This window comes from Tenebrio molitor, chromosome 7, assembly GCF_963966145.1.
Source record: "Tenebrio molitor chromosome 7, icTenMoli1.1, whole genome shotgun sequence".
Classification (NCBI taxonomy): domain Eukaryota; kingdom Metazoa; phylum Arthropoda; class Insecta; order Coleoptera; family Tenebrionidae; genus Tenebrio; species Tenebrio molitor.
This window is the reverse complement of record NC_091052.1, coordinates 6,968,362-6,992,323: the sequence shown is the minus strand read 5'-3', so window position 1 is coordinate 6,992,323 and position 23,962 is coordinate 6,968,362. Positions and strand designations below refer to the sequence as shown.

The 23,962-nt window shown below is 34.2% G+C and overlaps 1 protein-coding gene and 1 non-coding gene across 3 annotated transcripts; both read left to right on the top strand.

Moving 5' to 3' along the window:
* Window positions 1-3,357: 3,357 nt before the first annotated feature.
* LOC138134931 (corticotropin-releasing factor-binding protein) lies at window positions 3,358-20,199 on the top strand. Of its 2 annotated transcripts, none has more exons than XM_069053530.1 (8): window positions 3,358-3,588; window positions 6,957-7,382; window positions 13,929-14,025; window positions 15,414-15,574; window positions 15,744-15,954; window positions 16,138-16,316; window positions 18,455-18,563; window positions 19,682-20,199. In XM_069053530.1, the coding sequence occupies exons 2-8, from the start codon at window positions 7,290-7,292 to the stop codon at window positions 19,840-19,842; spliced, it is 1,011 nt and encodes a 336-aa protein (XP_068909631.1). In that variant the 5' UTR covers window positions 3,358-3,588; window positions 6,957-7,289; the 3' UTR covers window positions 19,843-20,199. The 2 variants fall into 2 exon arrangements, with proteins under 2 accessions (XP_068909631.1, XP_068909629.1); XM_069053528.1 differs by having other exon boundaries at window positions 16,138-16,328.
* On the top strand, window positions 18,201-18,395 carry LOC138136118 (small nucleolar RNA U3). The gene has a single exon (XR_011161171.1). It is a non-coding gene; the product is annotated as a small nucleolar RNA U3 (small nucleolar RNA).
* Window positions 20,200-23,962: the final 3,763 nt, after the last annotated feature.

The following is a 23,962-nucleotide window of genomic DNA, read 5'->3' as shown; positions in this document are numbered from 1 at the left end:
AATACTACATTACGCGGAAATATTGTTTAATTGCTTATTTGAATGAGAATAAAAGGTTGACGTGAGTGGGAAGGCGATAGCACAAGACGAAGCTGAAGCTATAAGGGACTAAGCTGCTTAATCACTCTTTTCTACAGGACATTGCACTCGAGACTGACTCTTTCTTCGCTTTGATTTATTTAATAAAACAACCCACATAACACCAAAATAAACGAGAATCTTCTTAGAAATCGTTAATTATATGTTTCAGAGAGGGATGTCAATTAAAAAAATAAATGAACCGTCAAGAACCTCTCTTGTTCGGTGGTAGAACCTTCCGGATTAGCAACAGGTACGAAAAGCAGTTTCAGTAAATAATGATAATTATTTATAAATTCACGTGGTTGACGACCAGTCGAGTAGACAGCTGAAACAGCAAACATTGTTTCTTGTTAATTAAAATATTTTTCGCTCAATGTTTAATTAGATAGATACGTTTTATTCCCCGCCGAGTGGGAAGCAAAGTTCTCACAAAACCTCTACTTTTGCATTTTGCTGATTACGGAGTCGTGGAGGTATTATTCGAACATATCTGCGTGGATCTTCTACCTTTGAGCTCGATCCAAATTGGACCAGAAATTGACAGTTGACTTGGCTAACACTGCGTTTTATTTATTTTGCGGCACGCTGCACAAAAATACGTGTCAGCAAGAGAATATCTTGAAGGACAAATATGATATTTGACGGCTGATCGATTAACACCCGAGAATCTGATGCAAGCAACGAAGCCCCCTTGTCTCACTAACAAAATTAATTAGATTCGATGATTCAACTTCCGTCTAGATAAAAATCTCCGTCAAACAATTCTTCAGGCGCCGATTGAAATTCAATGGAGGAATAGAAATGTTATTCTTTTTATGTAACCTAGAGGAATGAAATTGGAAACGGTGTATTCGCAAGTGTCACTTGATGAGTGCTTACGTCACGTGTCAACCAACGTGGCAAGAACACCGACAACAGTCTATTTTTTCTACAGTCGTGGAGGTAATTAGTGTTACAGTTGTCGGGCTTGGTAAAAGTGACATTGTTTCTATGGTGTTTATCTACACAGGTCGGAAAGCTTCAGAGTTCACTCTATGTTATTTTATATCTAATAAAATGAAATCCAGACGTCATATAATATTTTCTTTATGTTTTCATGAAATGGTTAGTAAGCATCGTCCACTCAAATGTGGAATGAAGGGACAACTTAGCCGGGGGCTTATCTTATCCATTTCGAGTTCATCTCTTTTTTATATTTATATAAAGAAGACAGTTTAGCAAATGGTGATATGTATTTGTATTAATTATGCACGTTAACTCGAAAGTAAAAAGCAAATTTCATATATTTTTTTTGAATAGCAAAAGATATTCTAAGTGAAATGACTACTATTTGGGTCTGCCCAGGACACATCGACATCTTATTTTATGCTATTTCCCGGATAGATTTACTTCATAATTACTTCTGGAGTTCCAGCTCGTTCTTTGTAATTTCTATCTTCCTAAGTTTAGGTTATGTACTGTTGCGAGCAATAAATTTTGGTCGTCAGCGTCATTTCAAAATTTGGTTAGATTGTCACAAATTTAAAAAATTTTCGTGCCTGATTATGCCTATGTCAACAAAGTGTCAAAAGAATGAGAAAAAATGACAATTAATGTCATGCAACATGATGATAGGTTATGATATTTATGACTGTTTTACAATGGAGCATTTTCGATTGCGTCAAAGAATGACCTTGACGATCAAAATTTATTGCTCGCGACTGTAGGTTAAATTTTTAAACACCCGTTATATTTTTTTTCCAAAATATATTTTTTATTAAATTGATTCATTGTTTCACCAGACGAGATACAGTCTTAACCTCAAGAATTTTACTAATTTCAAGAGCTTCTGAATGTAGAAAACATGACACAATTAAAGTAAAAAAAGAACTACAAAATTGCACACGAGTTTGACATCTTTTTTGTTTTGAGTAGAACACTACAGGTTTTTAATTTGAGGATAGTCGAAAGAAAAAGAAAAATCCTTGGTATTAAGAGCCTAGATTATCTGCATTGTTAAAGTTCCTACAAGTTGTGCTTACGAAGGATACGCAGGAAAATTGATTCAAAACGTTAACAATTTCCATTAAAATTTTCATTGAAAGCTACAGAGCCGTGACTTCATAACAGCATAATTATAAAATGCCGGTAAACAAAAATAACCAAGTTAACTTATTCTAAAACTTTTCAATTAAAAAGCAGGTAGCGGAAAGTTAGCCGAAATCGTAGTCATTTACATGTAAAAGAAGGAACTTTGAGAGGGTAATTGCAGCTTCAGTGCAAAAGCATTTCAGTTTTAACTAGGAGAAGTCTAACACGTCGATAACCGTCAGATTTTTTTAGTAGGATAAAATACACTTTGTATATTTTACGCTTTCATTAGTATGTCACACACACCGGTGGAACAACAAGAAGAGGGATCAGAAGGTTCTCTTGGGTCAGTTACAAAATCCAGGCAGCCAGTATTTTTAATTTAAGTACACCCCTTCAGCCTGCCTGAATTATGAAAATATGTCGTCGGGTGCGGCAACTCGATTAATATTTTATTCAAGAGAAATTAATACACCATGTGTCTCAAATAATTCCGCGTTACAAATACTCTCATCTACAGTCGAACAAATCCCGGAACGAGCCGTTTCCGTAGGAGGGAGTTTAAACCGAATATATTGTTAATGCTTTAATTAAACCCGCTGCTGCCAACTGTAGGTGGATAAATTTCCTGTGCCGATAATTTGATATGATTGTTATCTAAAACCGATTAGTGCGGATCCCGCTAGATTTTTCCATCGAAATAAAATAAAACCGGTGTTGTCGCTCATCCCTTCACAAGGCAACTTTCAGGGGCACTCCGCCGATCTGGGTCAGCAGGTCAAGTTCGTTTGAATTTTTAAGCCCGATTCTCACTTTTGAAAAAGAAATCGCGACAATTCCTCCGCCGTCACTTTTCCATCGATGCGATTGTGATCGCTTCGCAAACATTTCAGCAGAAATGAAATTGTTGTTTCTACTTTTTTGGATTACGTGGTCACGTGCTCGTCTTCTGATGACCTCTGCACAACCGATGTTTTATTAAATATGCATGTGATGTCCTATTACATGAAGAACTTGGAGCCTCCCTCGCGTTTTCCGCCAAAGGCGCAATAAATTAAAAGAAATGTGTGGGGTAAATATTTGCCAGCAGCTATTTTGAACGTAATTAGTGTACGCAAATCTTTAGATAACACTTCGTCTTCATTATTTAAAAGAAAAACAATAGTCTGGTGTAATTTCTGTGCAAATATTGTGCGTCCGCTATAAATGAATCTGTTTTAAAAATTGTTTGAGTGCGTAAGCTCTGTTCCACGTAGTGCGTCTTGAAGACGTCATCCTTAAGAGTGCAGTGAATGGGAAAAAGTGTGACTTGAAGGTGGTTCTTACGTAGTTTGTCGGTAAATTAACCAGAAACTAATTTCCCTGGAATCTCTCATCTGGATGAGATACGTTCAATTAAAATTAATTGAACCTGTAAATATGAGTGCAGTCAATAAGGTAGGCATTTTAATGAACTTAATTGATCGTTAAATTCCCAAACGAAAAACAATGCTTTATGGTTGTGTAAGTTTTTGGATAAACAATTTTAACACCAGTTGCAATTCACTTTTTTAATCGATATTTATTAAACATTTCCAGTATTCAGTCACTGTGATGTTTCAACAATGCGGGAAGACTAATCTCTTGGAAAAATTAATGAAACGGGTTTTATCCTAATGTTTGTTTTGGAGTGTCAAATGTCAATTAAAAATGACAAGTGTGTGATTTCCATCTATTACGTTGAAATTTCATTATATAGAATTCATGTAGGAAATTTGCATTTGCAAAACTTCGGCCGTTAGCCAAGTCAATGAAATTATTTATAAAAGCAAATGGACAACACCTCCGTGCAAAAATGCTAAAGCTCCACCGCCCTCTCTCAATGGAACGTCGAATGTAGTACAAAAAGTTATGCAAATTTTAATTAAGAATACAGCGTAGGTTAATGTAATGTAAATGCAATTTATTCATTGATCCTGGAAGTTAAATGGTTAAGTCAAAAAGTCTTGATTTAAATGTTATTAAAATTTGAAACTCGCAGCTTATTTCAAGAGACAGTATCGATGTTAAAAGGAAACTTTTGAATAATTGATCTTTTTTAAATGAAATGCTTTAAGATTTTTAATTGTGAGGAAATTGTTTTTTAAATATGTATAGAAGTTTTTAGCAGGGCGATTTTTTTAAACATTTAAATATTTGTACTTCAGATATGCAAAGAGAGCGAATTAAAAGTTAAATTGGTTTTAAATTGGTTTCCTATTAAGATCTCGATAATTTATAAAATTTAATAACAAAGTAAATATACGTAGATTGATGCGAAACAAAAATATTTTAATCTTAATTGCGAAAGTTTGATTTACTTTCGAAACATCATCCTTATATGTACTTAATACGAGTATTTAGTGGTATTACTTGTAGGACAATATTAAATTTGGAGAGGTTAGTTAAACTGTTTTTATTTAATCAGGATTAAAAATACAATCACGTGTCCTTTGTTTAAGAGCAGATTAAATTTTGCAATTCTTAAATTTATTTTACCTTAATTACATAATGTGCAAAGCTAGATCTAATAAAAGATCTTACTATAAACGATAGCTTTGTTGCTAACCCCAAATTCTTATTAAATTAAAGGACACGCAGGACATTAGCTTCAATAGTTTTTGTGTTTTATTTGTTGTACTCGTAGCAAGAACCAATTTAACATTAACTGAAATTGTGGTAACAACACAAGGAGTTTACCACTAACTTGCACACATGCACTTAGCAGCTCCTACCTGTCGATATTGTGCTGAAAGATATTTTCAGGTTCGCTGAAACGTTTCGCATTCTCACGAATCGTTTCCGCAAATCGTATTCTTAGGTTTCGACAATATTTAAAAGCCTCAAATAAATTATGTATATTTTTTATACTAAGGTTGCACAGGAAAAAAGTATTTAATGTTAAGACTAATAGAATGATTTGATAACATTGTGTTTTCTAGATGTTGAGACTGCAAAGAGTTAGAAATAGATTACAAGAAATTAAAATGAACACTCTTCTATTGTAAAGTAATTTAGAAAATCTTTCAGTGATCCTTTGAGATTATTCAAAAAATTTGCTTGGGGATTCAGGTCGGCTCTCTTGCCAGTCAATTCATTATCTAAACTGTAATTTAATAAAGATTCTGACATTATTCTAATAAGCTGAGTGAACTGCAAATCTCCGAGGGTAATTAAGAAAATGTCTTCTGTATCAGTATCAATTCACCCCCAAAGATGTTTCTTTGAGTGATGTTTATTTCTCTGTTCAAATTTCTCACCAGTCATCTTTCTCATAACCAATACGCGCATTAATAAAAATCTCAGAGCTGCTTCTTAGTTTTTCTTCTCTTTAGCAATATTTGTTTATCCTATTAATCGTTGATTATTATTGTTAGAAATTATAGTATATGAAGAACGCGATGTCATTATAGTTTATTGTAATGTATTCGTTTCACCCACGACATATTCATATTTTCCATTTTGTAATTCTCTCCTCAAGTGTGAACGAATCCAGTGTAGAGTAACTCTGAATTGTATTATTTTCTATTGTTGGTAGGGTTAACTATGACCAACAATCTCTTCTAGTTTGCCACACATGCGTGTCTAGTGCTCTTTCATGACCGTATTTTACAATTTCGTGTTTGCGCGGTAGGAAAAGTAGCTATTTATCAAACTTGTTTATAAAGTATATTTTTTTAGAAGTGGGAAGTTTACATACACCCAGTTTGAGTGTAATCTCACTCGTAAAAAGTCCTACATATAGATAAGTATAGTTTTAGCAAGACAATATTGTTCTCTATAAAAAATATTGCGACAAAAATTATGAATAAAACTTCAAAATATATATTAAGTAGCATTAATTTCCTGCATTAAAAAATCAATAAAACCATCTTAAACAGTGTTAGAGTACTTTTATAATTGTTTCCAAAAAATGAACGAATACGGTGGTGAAAGTGATAATGAAATACTGCCAAATATTCCACCAGGAATTCTTTATATATGTAGTTTAAAAAAAAAAATGTATAGTAAATTAAGCAAAATTTAGTTAAGTGCAAGTGTAACATAATATTCCCTAAACTGTAAAATAATAATTACTTGCAATTTAAGTATCATATCATTTTACCATATCAGATCAGAAAAAAGAGGCCGTAGGTCGCGTGTCGTAATATGATGTTACGATACGGATATCGTTTTGTCTACTATCAATTATTTATCATTAACGTAAGAAGTAATTGTTAAGTGACAAAAATAATAATAATAATACACAAACCAAAGTTGTAGACCCGAGACATATTTTAATACTGTCACCATTATAGTGCAGATGATAGTATATCTTCAGATATCGATATTGCAGCAAATACAGTTATTGCAACTTAGATACCAGCAAAACCATTATAAAAGTACAAAAAACTTCACCTTGCATGACACCTTACCACAGTAGTGCGATAAAGTGTCACTTTATCACCCTAGTACGGTAACGAATTGTTATTATGACATTCATATTACGTTTGTAAATTATTTTTTTTCTTGACAGTGCTGTCGAACAGAGATACAGTAATAATGTCGTCACATTTTACAACGAGACAACTGATTAATTTTCGCTAAAATCTTGCTATAAAATTTTTTAAATGGTAGCCGAGAATTTAACCCGTTCATTATTCTGAAAACGTCAACATCACAGTTTCCGAAAGCCCACCGGACCAGTAATTCAACTGTTTCCAGTTTCCGCAGCCCAACCAGGGGGTTTAATTGAATTTTTTCTTAAATTTTGTTTGTCGTTGTTCCTAATTTGCGTTTCGTTCCAGGCGAGCCCGTGAAGACGCCCACGTCCCGTTCCTCGAGTCCGTGCAACTGGTGCGAAAATGTAACCGCAAGACCGAGTGCCGTCCCCCTAAATTGACAATGTCCTGTTACGTGCGATTGATACCGAATCGATTCGAACCACAGTGATAGATCCGGTGCAGTGGTGCATTTTAAGTGATTTGTGTACAACCAAACAATTTCGATGTGGGTAGCGCAAGGGCTGTTTGGATGCCGTCCGCGGCGCGACGCTATTTAAACGGAGGGCGCGTCGGACAGCTTCACTAGTGTCGCGACGTTGGGGCCGTATTCGTAGCATAAGACCACCACCTGTTAGGATGACCCCGCTGGCCGTCGTCGTAACGCTGTTCTCATGTTCGGTTCTAGTGATCAGAGGACATCCCGGCTACGAGACTCATCTCTCATCCGAGGTAGGTCTGCTCGCAGGACTTTGTCCTTCCGTTTTCGCAAACGAACCGGTTATTCGTGCTTGCTGCAGTTCCGACAAGCGAAATTTATCGCCCAAATAAAATCCTGCAACGCGTTTATTGCTTGCAACGGGGCAATATTTCCCTGTGCAGGATGTAATTATATGGCGAACGCGCCTCCCGGAATTATTAATTGTGGCGAATGGAATTTCAGCCAATAATATTTTCATTATCGAAATGAACTAACAGTGGGGTCGATTTGGCACGAATTAATGAAGGCACACGAGCTCCTTACGCGCGTCTGCTGTCACGACCACATTCACTAACAACATTAATTACTCTCCATAGCATTACAAAAAGATCGAAAATTATTGTTGACAAAACAATCAAACACAAACATTTCAATTAATACAACAACTTGCGCAAATTTTCACATTCGTACCACTAGGAAAATTTTCACATCAAATATTACTCGTACAATATTTGGATATTATGCAATTCGTGTTATTATCGTAATAATTAATCACAATTAATTGTTCTACAAATATTTAACTTTTTTGTTTAAATTTATTTAGTCACAATCTTGGTACGATTTTTCAAAGAATAATATTTTTGCGATCTCTGTGAAGGAAAGTATTCAGATATGTATAATAATAATTTCAGTGTGTCAGAAATATTTCAGAAAAATTTAAAAATTTCAAATTTATACGAAATTATCTGAAGGAAACTCTTCGCTGCAGAAATTACTAAACCAATTTTGATTTTGCTCGCTTTCAATGTCAACACAACAAACCAATAAAATATGGTTTAATCTAATTTCACTTCTGTCTGAAACCACAAATAAAATTAATTTGGGACGTCAGCAAATTTCAACAAATTTGCAGACAGTTTAATTTCCATAGTTCTTTGCTTTTAATTTTCGGCTCTAACAAACCAACAGTTAAACTGTTTATTTTAAGTAAAATGTCGGAGCTTTCAAATTAATTTTATTTTTGCATCGTCAGCGTTAATAAATTAGGAACAAAACTGGTACGCTGGTATGATTCATTTTTGTATTTTTATTTTACAAGTAAAATTAGTATTGGGGATATTCATTTGATCCAGATACAAAGGATCATCCGGGATAAGTTATGTAAATACCAAAAGTATTATCAGTGCCAATATGTAATTGGAAGAGAGATAACAATAAGTGGTGATCTATTTATAAATTAATTAAAATGGGACTGTATAGATGGAATTTTGGAAAAAAGGAGAATTTTGTGTGTAAAAGTTACAGATTGTTGTACACTTTCACCTTTCAGCTTTCAATAATCAATTTTTGAGTTGAAAATGTAAATGTGATTTAAATCAAAAATATACATATTCAAAAATTTGCTGGATTGGCGACCAACTCGACCGATATAGAAATTGGTAAGCCCGTAATGCATTCAATTTTTTTCGGATTTGAATTATTCAATTTGAAATGGGAAACCCGAAGGTGTTTTTCGCAGGATATCGCGACGACGCGTCGCAGGATACAGCCAGGATAAAGGTGCGTTTTCTCCCCATTTGGAAAATAAGCTTTGAATATGAATTTTAAACGAGTAAATTTCTCACGTAATCCTTCGCTTCTGGCACTTCAAAGGAGATTTCGACGGTCATTAAACTTACAACATATTAGTTTGCGCTGAATCGCACAAATTTATTATTTATGGTGCAATTTAAGGAGCCAAAAATTTGTTATTCGCTCGAGCAAAACTTGTTTACATGGTGGCACGTCGAAGGGCGCACATTCTTTTGTTATTAGTTTCACGTCAGTTGAAAGGACTGGTCCACATCCGTGCGAGTTTAAAATAAGCGAGAACTCTTTTAAATGTGACACCGGGGGTACCAGGGCCCCTTAAAACAAACAAGTTGTCTTTGTAAACTTGAACTGACGAGATTTCAAATAATAGAAACAGAAGTTCGAGGTATCAAAAGGTGTAAACTAATGAAAAGTAAATATTGAAACACCTGTTGTATTGGGTCTTTTTACGTCAGTTCGCATCGTTTGTTCCAAGATAAACTAGGACAGTGTCTATCAGGTTGCATATTTATCGGAAATTAAAAGACAAAAATATCACAATACAAAGAACTGAAAGTCCTCGTATTTAATACATCAGTCCTAAAAAAATTACCATCATTTTAACAATTCCTTGCACAAAGCTCATCTTACAACGAAAATATTTTCGTTTAATTACACCCCAAACTTCGCATTTCTCGTTATTTATTCATGTGGTTCACATTCAGGATCATTAATTTTCTTAGGTTGAATTGAAATCATAAAATTTGATGTTTTCGTTCTTTTCTAATGAATATCCCATGTCAAGCTCACATGTCGAGTGCTTCAAGGATAAAACGAATAATCGTATTCAGAAACCGACTCCAATTCAATTTGGAAATGTAGTAACTGGTGTAGAGATTGCGGATATTACGGAAGATGGTCTAGATGTCAACATGTGTTGTACTGCCGTAATTAGACCGCTTAAGCAAATTAACCTAAGTCGCGATATTGTAAATACCAGTACTTTCGCACACCAGCGCAAAGTTCGGCTGAGAAGCTTCTATTTGTTCGCTTTTAATACCATGCAGGTATTGGGTTAAAGCTTGTTATTTGACTTGAATGTCGCACCATAATTAACTAAGCTGCGGAAGCTTGCACAAAATGTTCCCTAACAAGTTTTGTTATATTAATTTACATGTGTGGGCAGTCGCGCTTCGACGTTTCTTCGGATGGAAGACGGGGTGAAAGCAATTAATGTCAAAGATGAAATTTCTGCTGTTACGTGATATTTATTTGATGAAACTTTAACGTGCTCCGACAGTAACAGGATGGGTTCCAAATACTGTACACAATGAGAATTTCTATTTTCTCTCTGTCATCTAATAGACCTCCCAATATCATTTTTTATCTGGGCGAGACACTATCAAGGAAAAATATTACGCCGACAATTGTGAGATGCTTCACTGAACTCCGTTATTCATTGAATTAGTGTTGGTGTTGGAGGAACCGTTGCGGTTTTTTACGCTTGTCTGAATGGACAAATTTACAAAAATAATTGAATGAATTCGTTGGGATTAGCAGCGTGTTTGGAAACACTTCCACAAAGCGGAAACAGTTTAATTAAAAGTGCACCAAGTGCATTTGTAGTGGTTCATTTTAGAATTTTAAGGTGCAATTGAGTCTTCAAAAGCTCAAAATGAAAATTGTTTTTTGCGTAAATAGTAATTAATATAATGATGTCACATTCCGTGAAATATGAATTTATTACCTTCTGTATTTCCTCCCTTGTGGATCAATTAATTTTACCACGCCTTAGCGTACAGGTTTATTTTCATATTGTTTGACATGATGCTACGTTTTATACATTTAAAAAATATTTGAATGAATGTGTACTGTGAGATAATTAATAACGTGGGAGTTATTATTTTTTATCAGTTTGCAAAAGAAAATAAATTGCGTTCAATAGCGCATCAATAATTTCATTTAGCTGGGAATCCGAAGAATCGGAGTCTTCTTGTCGACAATTTGCGAAACTTAATTCTAAAGATGGTGATCTGTATTCCAGGAAAAAAACTGCTATACAATAGGTTCTTTATTGATCGCAATTGCTCCAAGTTAATTTATGTAATTCCGTCTGAATGGTGATAAAGTGACGATGACGACTAATAGAAAATTGTCATTAATCTGGAAGAATCGCTTGGAAAAAATATAAATTGAAATGGGGCTAAAAATAACTCCTCAGTTATTTTATAAGCAAGGGAGATTAGCTAAATAGGAAGAGGGATGCGTTCTATAAAAATTGATATACATTTAAACGGGGTATCAAAATTTATTAGTTTCTCATAAACCGAAACCCGAATAACAGTATCAAGTGTCATGTTTTAGGTGTCATTCCAATGTAATTTCATTTTCTTGTAAATTTCAAAAAAAAATCCTCCTACACCTCGAGATGATTATTAACTCGGACATTTTTATCAAGTTATGTGCTTTTCAATTTCCCCAACCTAATAATTTTAGTTTGCTCTTTGGACCGGAATCAAATTTTCCGTCACATAAACATCAGCCCTCACCATTACGTTACATTTTTTAAAATTTCGTTTCTCGTAAGAAAGTGAAGCGAAATGTATCTCTACCATATTTATTGAAATGGCGGGATAAAAACTTTGCGATGCATTTTACCTCACTCACTCCCCAAAATATTTAAAAAAAGTTTGGATGTGCTTTTGCGTTATATTGAAAGTCGCGCAAACTTCTTCGGGCAGTTTTATCCGTCGAGTTTAAGTCGAAATTGTGTTTTAGACTAGTTTTGTTGTCTGTAAAGCACAAAATCTTCAATATTTTTTCCCTAAGTTGGAACTTAAAGTCCTGAAATTGTATTTATAAATCTGCATAAAAATTAAAGTAACATTTTTGTTGCCACTAAAACTTCGGATAATAAATCAATTTTATTGTATGACTGTGGAAGTCAAGAAAATTAGTTACTCACTAAACAATTTCTTTCGTGATTAATATCCATTCCACATGAGGGCAATAATAGTTATTTACACAATTAGTGGGATAAAAGCAATATTACAGGACTCGAGTGTGAAGATTGCAGATGACGAGGGCGTTAGCCCGAGTTCATCTGTAATCACACGAGTTTCCTGTAATATGCTTTAGCCCACGTGTTATGTACAAAATTTTATCTAAGACCGCCCCGAATTTAAAAAAAAAAGGTAAATCTTATTTATTTCCGCCAGTTTCATTACACCACTCAGTGGAATAATAACTTACTTATCCCACTGAGTGGGGTAATGAAGCTCACTTATCCCACTGAGTGGAGTAATGAAATGCGTCCGGTAATGAAGTTCCTTATTCCACTCAAATGAGTGGGATAAGTGTCATTTATCCCAGGGGATTAGATAAAACATTCTATTCAACACTTCTCTTAAGTTTATTTAAATTATTTTTATTTTTCGTGAAAATTTTTACACTGAGAGCCATTTGACATAGAATGTATAAATTACAAGGATTCGTCTTCTGTGGTTTCTTTTTCCAACATAAACATACACACTGATCATACAAATAAAGCAACTTACTATCCCTCCGCCACCCGGCGGCACGGCAATTTTGCCGGAGTACATACACTATTACGGACATTACTATCAAGTAATAGTGCAGTGCTTATCAACATAATTACCGGCGTCTCGCCTCCGCATTTTAACTTTGTTGTGTATTATGCTCCGTGTCAATGTTAAGGAATTTCCTCACGATATGACATGAGTATAATATAATAATATACCTTTTTGAATTTCAACTACCAATGTGTTCCCTAAATCCAGAATTTTTTAAATTTTTAAAAAGAGATTGCGGTACTATTCCCGTTGCTGAAATTATAAGTGGTAAAATAGAAATTTTTTCTAAACTCCAAAGATTTCTCATAGCAACGGAGAGGTCTAAATATTTATTAATTTTTGTGTTATATGTCTGTGTTATATTATGGGAATTTGGAACAGCTATATCTAAAAGATATGCTTGCTTTTGTTGTTTATTTAAAATAATAATGTCTGGTCTGTTATGCTGAATGTGAATGTCAGTTAAAACTGTGCGATCAAAATATAATTTGTAATTGTCATTTTCTAAACAACTTTCTGGTTTATAAATGTAATGTGGTTGTGTATCCTTTAATAAATTGAATTTAACAGCTAAATTCATGTGTATAATTTTAGCGAATATATCATGACGTTTTTTATATTCGCTTTGAGCCAAAACGGTGCAAGAAGAAATGATGTGTTCAATGGTTTCCCCTTCAGTTCCGCAAATCCTACATTTATCGATGATCAATTTTTATAAATACAAAGTATACTAATTTACTAAACAATTAACTTAGTTAAATATTATTAAAAGATTTTATGTATAACATTCTTTTATTTTCACGTACATTTTCCGCAACACATCTTTGATAATTATTTCTCCGGGACTTTCTATTCTCTCACTAGTGTGTAATGGTGAAATTACCATTGCAGTACGGTTATTATCAACAACTGTTGGATAAAAATCTTTTATTTGAACAGGATTTTCTGCCACTCTCACAATTTCAAGTTATTTTTTATACAAAATAGGAAAAGTTGATATCAACTTTGATTTTTTACATCGACGCTTTTATCCTGAGATGATTTTGTGGATCGCAATTATTTGTAATTCGCACTTTCAAACTTTTAAAACCAGATGGAAAAGTTATCGGGTCGGTTTCCTAAAATATATATTTAGATCTATATATTTTTAATGCTTTATTGATGTAAAAAATCCAATACTGAATTCCATAATAGACTTTCATAACTAATAAAAGCTTTGGAACTTCACAAACAAAATACAAAAACAGCGCCTACGAGTTGATTATAATTTGCAGTAATTGTGACCTTTGACATTGTTTATGTTTCAAATTCAATTTCACAATAGAATATTATTTTAATCCGGTACTAGCAGCAATTAAATTAGGAATATGTGATGTTCAATTTTATTTTTATATTTTAATGGTGTATTTTCAGGTGAATGCGAGGCGCTTGTTACAGAAACAGTTAGTTAGAGGACCATTAGCGCAGGCAAGTGTTCGCTCAAAAAGGACGTCAGATCATATAATAACAGGTAAATACCATCTCTGAACATGTAATTTCCTAATGAGAGCATTAAGCAACCACACGCTTTGATTCTTCAGGGAAGCATTTTATTATACATAATCCGTTTAGCATGACTGAAAGTATAGTTTGTGGACAGATTTCTCGAGCAAATATTATGCCAAAATTGGTAAACATGTCAGCGTAAATGTGTCCTTTCAAGGACGATCGCATCAACTAGTCTTTCTATTTTTGACACAATTATTTTTTGAGTGAAGCTCCTACATAATTATTTTAACCACATGACTTTAGTGACCTTTGATTATTATTAATCGACTACATTTTGTTAAAATATAGGTATGTCACAATGCATTGACAGCTTTTGAAACATTATTATTATCTTAAAATTAAAATGACAGTATTTTACTTTCTACATTAATCTGTCAAGTTGACATTAGTAACTGATGCAGCGCCAACGGCTTAACAATAAACTAAACGAGTTGGGCGCCTTGTTCACTGTTTTTAAATTTTATCATCGTCTTCCGTGATACTTGCGTTGCTCGTGTAATTTTATGGAACATTTGACCCCAACGAGGCGCCTAAAACGTATTTTGCCATAATTTAACAAACAGGTTTAAGTTGACTTCACGTTTGAAAATAATAAACACATGACTAAACTCGAAAAATATTTAGCATTTGTTATCTTGCCAATAAAGAGACTTTCAAATATCGTAAGCAGAGTTGTAAGTAAAAGTTGTTAGTCAAACATGTTTTGATTCCCGGTATCTGTTTGTCGAGGAAATTTTATTCTTCTTCCCCATTATGGGGGACAGGAACATCCATCATCCGAGGAACACGTTGTTAGATTTTACAGATATTTCTGAAACGAGCGACTGTTATGAGGCGTCGTGTCACCATGATTTAAAACGCAATCACGTGTTTATGAAAAGTTTGAAACAACTAGCGGGAGAAAATCCGTTTAAATTAAAATCGTTATATTTTTAGCCGAGCCGTTTACGGCGAAATTACTTTTTATCCAGTATTATACGTTTATTTACGATTTAAGTCGACATTCGTTCTTTCATGATATTCTGGATGACTCCTTGTGTGGGAGGAAAATTACTCCAAAAAAAGTCTTGAGTGGTTATTTTGGGCCCAACGCTCAGTCACTTTAATGCATTTGGAAAGCTTTTCCTCGAAGCTTTATCAAGATGTTTAAAATTGTTGGTAAGATACGTTTGCTATATCTGAGACGAAACATGATGTAACAATCATTGACAAGCTTTCAGCAGCAGAATTCTTGTCTGTTCAAACAAAGCTAAAAGTATGAATGACAGATGTACATTATCATGCTAATCTGGCGACTGAAGCGCCATCTTCAACACAATTTGTCAACAATTCTCTTAAAATTTCTTGCAGATTGCATATTTATGACATCCGACGAAGGCGACTTCTACCACAAGTCCGTTCTGGCCGACGGTACAGCTTGCGGTGCTTACATCTTCAGCGAGCCCGACGAGACCATCGAGGTTCACTTCAACTACTTGGACGTACCTTGTGAAAACGGCGGTCTCGTATCGGTAAGAACGAATGGATTTCAATTAATCCTAATTCAATTATGTTCCAATCAGCACGAGTTTCATTTATTCGAGCGGAAGAGAATTTTTCATAACCAGTCCGGATCTCTTGCAATAATAATTAATTTCAGGGCGGATAAAGTTCGTCGCTTTGATATTGACGTTGTTACAGTTCGTCGATGGTTGGGAGCTGAACGGCGAGTTCTTCCCGAGCGCTGCTGATCATCCCTTGCCCATGAATTCGCGGTTTACCGAATTCTGCGGCAAGAGGAAGATCAAACAGATATTTAAGAGTTCCCAGAATGTGGCGCTCATCCAGTATCGGATGCCAGCCAAGGGGACAAGTTTCGGCTTCAGCGTGAGGTTTATTAAGAATCCCACCCGTAAGTGTCACAGTTGAACAAAGCAAAGACACGACTTTCAACCGACAGTCTATTTTTACCAGTTATTAATTTTTTTTTTTGTGTTTCTGTGTTTGCTTTAAAATCCTTCCACCACTCACACGTTTCTTTGAGCGAGGGTCGCTTTCCAATGCAAATATTATTCCATGCATGTATTATTTTTAGCGTGCAACGTCCTCTTCCAATCTACTGAAGATATTTACACTTTGCGAAATTACGGCAAAAGGGCCAACTGCAGTTTGAGTACCCTCTTCCCGGCCGCTGTGAGGGTTGCTTCTTTGAACATCGGTATCGTCCCCAGTCTAGGACGAGGAATCGAGCTCGAAACAGGCACCATCCACAAGGTGCGGTCGCAGGTATTGCATGTCAGAATAAATAGATATTAGCGTATCGTTTGCAGCTGGCGCAAGTTTTATAATAAATTGTGTTGATGAGAATGATGTGTCTTAGATGTAAACACCTTATTGGGCCAACTAGTTTGTTGTTGAAACTTAGATTGTGTCGGAATACGCGAAGAGGAAAGTTTGGAACTTGGTCCCGGTCCTTTGATTATCTTTGTGAAATAAATTATGAGTGAAATTGTGACGGTAAACGAGCGATCAGTTAATAAAATCGTTTTTGGTTAAGTAATTTTTTTGGGGACGAAAGCTCGGATAAAAGTAATTTGGAAGGCTTACTAGCTTAATTAAATTTTAATTAAGCGCGCTGCGAATTGGGGTCTTTTTAAGACGCTCGCTTTAAAATTAACCAACGCATTTGTTTATACAGTGAAATAATCTTGGAAGCTTCATTATTACATTATTTAATTGCGCATTTACAAAGGACCAATACGTATCAAATTCTGACCGGTTAGTATTCTTTTGTGAAACTGGACGACAAATTTTCATAATAATTGTTTTAATTAACTTAAGCTTTTGAAGTGTTAATAACTAATAAAATATACCAACCTTAATTATGAAAATTTCAAAACGTACGTCTGGCTGACCCTAGTACGACAAATTTCCATAATAATAATTAATTAAACCTTTTGAATTAATAATAACTAATAAAACTATAATTTCAAAGGCGGCACATTGGGGCTCTTTATGTCTGCCGACTCTCTTCTATATTTTTTTTCTTTCTGATTTGAATGTAAAATGTAAATGTAAGTCGGTAAAAAGGACTGATTCGTTGTTACAAACTGCCGCAAAAAAGTGTTTAAATTTTTTACTTATCCTTGAACTTGTAAAAATCGTCGTTATTTACGTAATACATATTTTTGTATAATTAATAATTATACACTCACCGGCACAAAAAACGACTCATTATGATTTCTTTAATCTTGAAATTATATTTGTGCTTATTTTTCTTTATTATAGTTAAATTTGGATATTTTCAATGATTGGGAGTGCTATGGTCACCATGGCAACCGAATTGTTTTGTTTAAATAAATTATTAGAAAATTTGCGTTACTTCCACGTTGTGTTTTTGTCGGTTGATTTACGTGTTAAAAGATTTAATGTGACAATACGAGATAATAATTCAAAATGCTGTTAAAATTTTGGCAATTTTTCATAACATTAAATTTTTTCTGAAAAATTACTTTTATTTTTTTTCATTAAAATTTTATTTGCTGTGTTTAATGTTTTGTTTGTCGGATATTCTTTGGCAAAGAATAACTTAAATAACACTTATCAATACAACATGATACCAAAAAATTAAAATTTTTCTAAGACAATGAATTACTTAATTATATTCGTAAAATTCAAAGTGAGTCGTTTTTTGTGCCGGTCAGTGTAGTAAGAATTAATTATTAAACGAGAAAAAATAATATGTATTACACCAACCAAATTAGTAAGTTGAAGACAAATGAGAATCAAGACAAATTTTAACACACGAGTGCGGTAAAATGTAACTTTTTTACCATCATTCACATTATGTATGGATCGTAGATAAAGTACCTATTTTGTTTTACACTTTAGACGCTAAATAATGATTAAAAAGCATTTAATTTTTTCATAGATGAACCTGTTCTAGCTGATATTAAAGTAAATTGTTAAAACAGAAAATACAAAACAGACAAAAACGTAAAAACCATTCAATCAGTACTTGCTGAAAAATAAAAGCTCGGTTACCTGCATGTAGTTTACATTTCGTGGCCAGTATAAAAGCTTCATGCTAGATGGCGCTGCGTTTAAGTTCGATTAAAGCTTGCGGCCAGCATCTACCCCGTTTGAAAAGCAAAAATCAAGATCACATTTCACAGATCATTTATCTACTAAATCTCCACATACTCTGCACTCGTAAAGTTTGCGCGACCACGTTTGCCAGGGGTAGTTTCGTGTCCTGAGGGTGAGACAGATTTGATTCGGCTCTGAATTCATCGATGATCCTTCGACTTTTGTTTAGTACAAACAAAACGGACACGAGGCAATCTGAGGGGTCATTCTAAACCGATCCAAAGACAAACGACTGGTTGTCAAAAGGTCATGTTTTGTTTTAGTGTCAGAAGAGGGGCTTAGACGACTACCTCCAGATCGGCGGTTCTCGTGGTTTGGACAATGCAAATCTCCTCTTGGCCGACTCAGTTTGTGGACTCGATTCTAAGGCAGGTTAGTAGTTGTGATTTTATAGCTTCACTGGGTATATAAATCCGGACAAGCCCAATAAAGCCGTCCAGATGTTTCCCGTTAACCTGAAGCTTTCCTCCGATCCCGACTCGACGGGAAACAAATCCAGGAAATGAATATTCGATACGGATAACTGCCACCTACGGTAGATAAATACCTCGGACGCTCTGCAGAGGGGGTTGTCAGTGCGTGGCACTTTTAGTTAGGTTCGTTCAAATCGAGTTGCGATGACGACACTAATTAACCGATAACGCCTTAGTAACCGAGTTAACTCTCCGGGGAAGGTTCTGAAAGACGAGTTACTGACAAAGAGAAAATTTGATAAATTGTTTAAATTATTCAACGATTGTATAACTATCTGTTTCCACCATTGTCTACTCATTATTGTGTTGACACAACCGAATAATATTAGCGTAATTAATTTTATCAAAGAACCGTGTTAAAACATATTTAACTGCGTAAATTTTAATTAGACCAATTATTACATTCTGATGCTCCTTTGACAATCTTTGTTCCCTATTTTAATGTCAAATTAAGCTATAACCCAATAATGATAATTTCTCCCCGAGTTTACGTCATTTCCTCTAATTGAATTAACATTGTTATTTACGCGACTCCACTTCATATTTTAATTCGAATTTTTCCCAATCAAATTAATTACGTTAAATCGATACAAACCGCGGAGTCTCGTTCTTCATAAAAACTCAATTCCCGGTTCTGATATAAAATGAAATAAATATTGGATGTTTAATAATGGTACTAACTTTTTATAGCCGGAGCTTTGAGTTTTTCAGACCCTCGTCAGTCGAAGTGGATATCTGCCATTTGCTAACGCTCCCACTTTGGCGTGTATCGATGAAAGACACAGCTGTTATCAATAATCTTTTTATGCCGAACTAATCTCCGATATCCTGTAATGGTGTTAGTCGTTGTAGCAAAAGCTGACTGTGTGTTTTGTCTCTTCGTTCGGTACGCCTCTCGCCTAACAAAATTTTCAATAAATCTCTCTGTAAACAGGTGTTTAAGTTGAAACATCGCATTTTAATTGCACACCTGCAGATAGCACGCGAGACCATAATAAATTAAAGCGCAATTTCCAGGAAAACACGTCGAAGTCATCGCATGCGAAACCACCACCGTTCGTTTGGTGTCCAGTGGAGCTTTCGACAATTCTGCAACGGTGGCCATCCGACAACTGACAGCGGAAGACATCAACGGGTACATGAGCGTTATTTGTCCATCGGAGGAGCTAGTCGAATAGGTTAAGACCATCACATATCTGTAAATTAACATGTACGCCAAAAGATTTTTTTGTGAGGTATTTGTGTAATAATTGTGAACGTTTCGTTTTTTTGTTCGAGAAAAAACGAAAATGTGGAGCTTTCTGTATTTACTTTCTTCCGAAGACTGTAGTAGGTATTTTTTTAGAAGTACATATTTTCGTTTATAGTTGGTAGACGTCTCTGAACGGATTCTAGACATTGTTGTCTATTTTGGACGATTTTGTTTGGAGTTGTCTTACTGTCTTATTTGTAAATGAATTATCAAATAAAATTTCCAAAACTGTCGGTAAGCATAATTTTCTTGTATGCAATAAATGATGCCATGTTAACAGCAAGACTGTATTGTGTTTTTAGCAGAAATAAAATAATAACAAAAATATCACCACCGTCTAACGAAGTAGTTATGATGACTTGTGCACTCTTTCAAGCGCTGATTGAGCAGAAGGCCTTAGAAGTGTTAATTAAAACATTAGTAAGTGTAAGTCTATACTTAGAGAATAACTTAAATGTTATAAAAGGAATAAAGAAGATTCCGGAATATGACAAGAGTTTGTTTTATTTTTCGTCAACTTGGAAGCCACAAATCATCTCGAATTAAACGATATAACTGTGTTTATACAAAATTTTATTCAAGAGTTACAGAGTAGTGGAAATAATATACGGTGTAAAAAAAATTCATTGGGAGTAGTTTAGTTAATATTTGAAGACAAAAAATATTTACGTTATTTAGTACGGTTGTTTAAATATGAACAGAGATTACAAAGGTATGTAAAAATATTTACACATTTTTCTGAAAATATTTATGGCAAGCTATTTCTGGAAAAAATGCTAAAAAAATTGGTTTGATTATGTTGATACAGTTTAATAGCAACTTAATCTGGTAGATTTTTTATCATCTCTTTGGCAAAGTTTCTCTACTCTCCAACAGATGACGGCGCTCTGACCAAACGGGATTTTCTCTCACTACAAATATTTTCTTAATTTGTTAGGGTTTGTGGAGATATCAGATTCTATATGTATTTTGTTCCTCAATACAAAAACAAAATGAATTAGTTCAAGGTATTTATTTGAACAATTGTTTCGGGGTACTAAAATTGTTTTTACATCTTTCTCCGCTCCGTATTTTAACATTTTAAATCACAAAGAGTAAACATTTCAAATAAAAATTATACATCATTTATAACCTTAATTCATTTTTGGATGAAATAACTTTTTCTAAATAAAATAACTTGTTTTCTTCCTTGTTGTTTCCTTTACTGGAATGTATGTTTAGATAAGTTTGGTGTCTCATCAATTTATGTTTTCAAATCTTCAAAAAGATCCTTCATAAATGTTTCGAATACAAGTAAAGCTGTCTTCGGATCGAAGTGTTTGGTATTGACTCGTAAATGTTCGAGAATCCTATAATACAATCCTCAAAAATAACGTCTTGCTTATCTGATATTTTTGCAAAAACATCATTCGGTTTATTGATTCTTTAGTTAGAATTTGTTTGTGGAAAGCATAGTTTCAGGTAATTTGAAAACAACGCTAATCGTTGTAGGCCCTAAAATGATTAGTAATTTGTCGGCAATGATTCAAAATAGTATATTAATCAATGATGCGTATTACTCGTGAGGTGATTTTGTGTTACGAGCCGCAGGCGAGTGGCGTAATTCAACCGAGCGAGTAATAGCCATTATCCGCGAATAGAATACTATACTTTTTCTACGACTATGAAGAGAAATTGATAAATAAGTGTCATTATTAGACAAACTGAAACTGACGCTTTACAATTATTACTTTGTATACTTGACGTCACCGCTTTAAAATTTGTGATTGGACTTCATAAACTAGTTGCTATAATGATGAATTGATGATTTGAGTTTTGAAATTATTATTCAACGGGCAGTGGCTAATGAATCCTGTTATCCAATGAAAAATACTTTAATACTTACTAATAGGAGTAGAAAAACGTGCTTATTACTCCTTGAAGTCAAATAGAAAATAGCAAAATCTTGTTCTTTGAGTGATTGTTAAAAGTGAAATATTAAGAAGAACGAAGAAATAGAAAAGAAATAAGTTTTTGATTTTGAAGTAACTCTGGAATTTGGCGGTGGTAAATTTGGATTGGAAAATATTTTCAAATTAAAATATCTTGATGTTACGAGTACTCAGGGCTATATTGTCTATTTTTATATGATCTATGTCAGTAAGCCTGGACAACCACGAACGAATAAGTTAGAAAAGTATAGTTATTAATAACTAATAAAAGTTGGGATTGTGTTCTTTAATCTTTTTGATAGAAGAATCATTATATTCTGTGGAGAAGCACTCCTGAAGTTTGCGTCATCCTGAAAAGAATTTAAATTGGACTGTGTTGTTTTCTCAGTTATCCCTTGGTAAAAATGTATAAAACACAATCAGTTAAAGTGTGTAACGATTATCCTAATTTCCAATTTTGGATAACCCTAGACCAGGTAGAACGTGCTTGGAATAACTTACTACAATAATCTGGCAGAACTCTAACCTCCATTTATATGAAGTAGCTTTCGTCGGTTTAAATTCGTATAATGTTATTAGATGGTTATTATTTTTAATATAAATTGAGATCTGAAATGGAGTTTAATTTCTTCTTTTTTAATGTGTTGTAAAGTTGTCTTTATTAAACAGAGCACATCAACATGTTGCACAGTTGTGCCATAATTTTTGGATTATTGGAGGTTATTCGAAATTTTTTGATATTATTTTTTTTGTAATTTATTTTAAGCATTTAAATGAGATTACAGTATCACCAAGTCAGACAGATACTCGTAAGTCTAAAAATGTAGAACATCTTGTCTCTATCGTTAATATATTTTTAAATTCAGCATTACAAGTTGGGTGTTTTCGGAGCTTTATCCAATTAAATCAACAAGTTTCTTCCGCCTGGTGTATTGGTAACGAGACCTGAACTCATTTGTTTTTAAATTGAATTACAACTTTCTATTTCGGGACGCTTTCAGTTCATTTTTACCTCTTTTGCATACTTTTATTTTATTTATAGCTTATTGATTTCGTAGGCAAAATCTTCCAATGCTCAGACTAAGCCTTTGAATTTTCTCCCGCATTCGCCATCATGTCCTGATAGATAGATATGTAAATTTCTACAGCGCACTTCTCGAGACGAAGACGAAACTGGAATGTGTAAAAAATAAAGCGGCGTCTGTCAACTCGGTAATTCGCAGCAAATTTCCCAGAGAGAGCATTTTCCGTAGTCGCGCCGTTAAATACTCGTCCGGATTCGCGATTCCTCCGGTTGATGCGCACCTAGTTAATAATTTAATTGATAAAAAAACTCAAACAAACCGAATCACATAACCGGAGCACCATTTCAACAATAAACTCGGGCCCGATCCGTTCCATTAATTTCGAAATTAATTAGTCGCTTCAGTTAATTTGTTTATAATTATAATTGAAACTGCAGATAGCAGATTATTAAAGCGCCGCCAGCGTTAAAAACTGCTTTGCTGCACAACGAAATGAGAACATCGCGAGCCACAACAGGTGCTTTTGTAAGCAAAGCTCTGCGGTTAAGTTCAAGGTGACACGCGCCGGATAAAAACTTTATGTTTTTAAGGCGATATATAAACGCTCAGGGGATTTTACAAACGGTGTTGCTTCAACAGGCTTTTGGAAATGTTCCTAACGTAATAAAAATGGGGAATTTTTCGGCTTATGGGGGAAAATCGTATTAGAAAATAACGGGGTCGTGTTCACCGTTGTGTTTCCTTGTCCAATAATCAGCTTTGAACAGTTACGAATGCATCGGCTTTGTTAAGTACATCAGGACCGAATCTGTTGAATAAATGGTGCCAACGTAACCTCGGGGAACTCGATTTGTCTAGAAATGTTACACCGAACGAGCTTATTTCATCTATAGAAGACAACAGCCGTAAGAATGGAAAGCACAAATTCTCTATTTAACACTGAATCTGATCAGTGTTTGCTGAATTTTTTGCCTCAGTCATATTTCATACATTTTTGCTATGCCTAACTGCTTTTTTATTTTTCAAAGCTCCAAAGTATACCTATATACCGTTTTTTCTGTACTTACATTTTTTTTCATCTTTATAATTT

Coding starts and splice junctions, on each gene's coding strand:
- LOC138134931 (XM_069053528.1), top strand. CDS start 7,290: ATGACCCCGCTGGCCGTCGTCGTAACGCTGTTCTCATGTTCGGTTCTA. Junction 14,026..15,413: donor GTCAGATCATATAATAACAG/GTAAATACCATC, acceptor AATTTCTTGCAG/ATTGCATATTTATGACATCC. Junction 15,955..16,137: donor GTTTATTAAGAATCCCACCC/GTAAGTGTCACA, acceptor TATTATTTTTAG/CGTGCAACGTCCTCTTCCAA.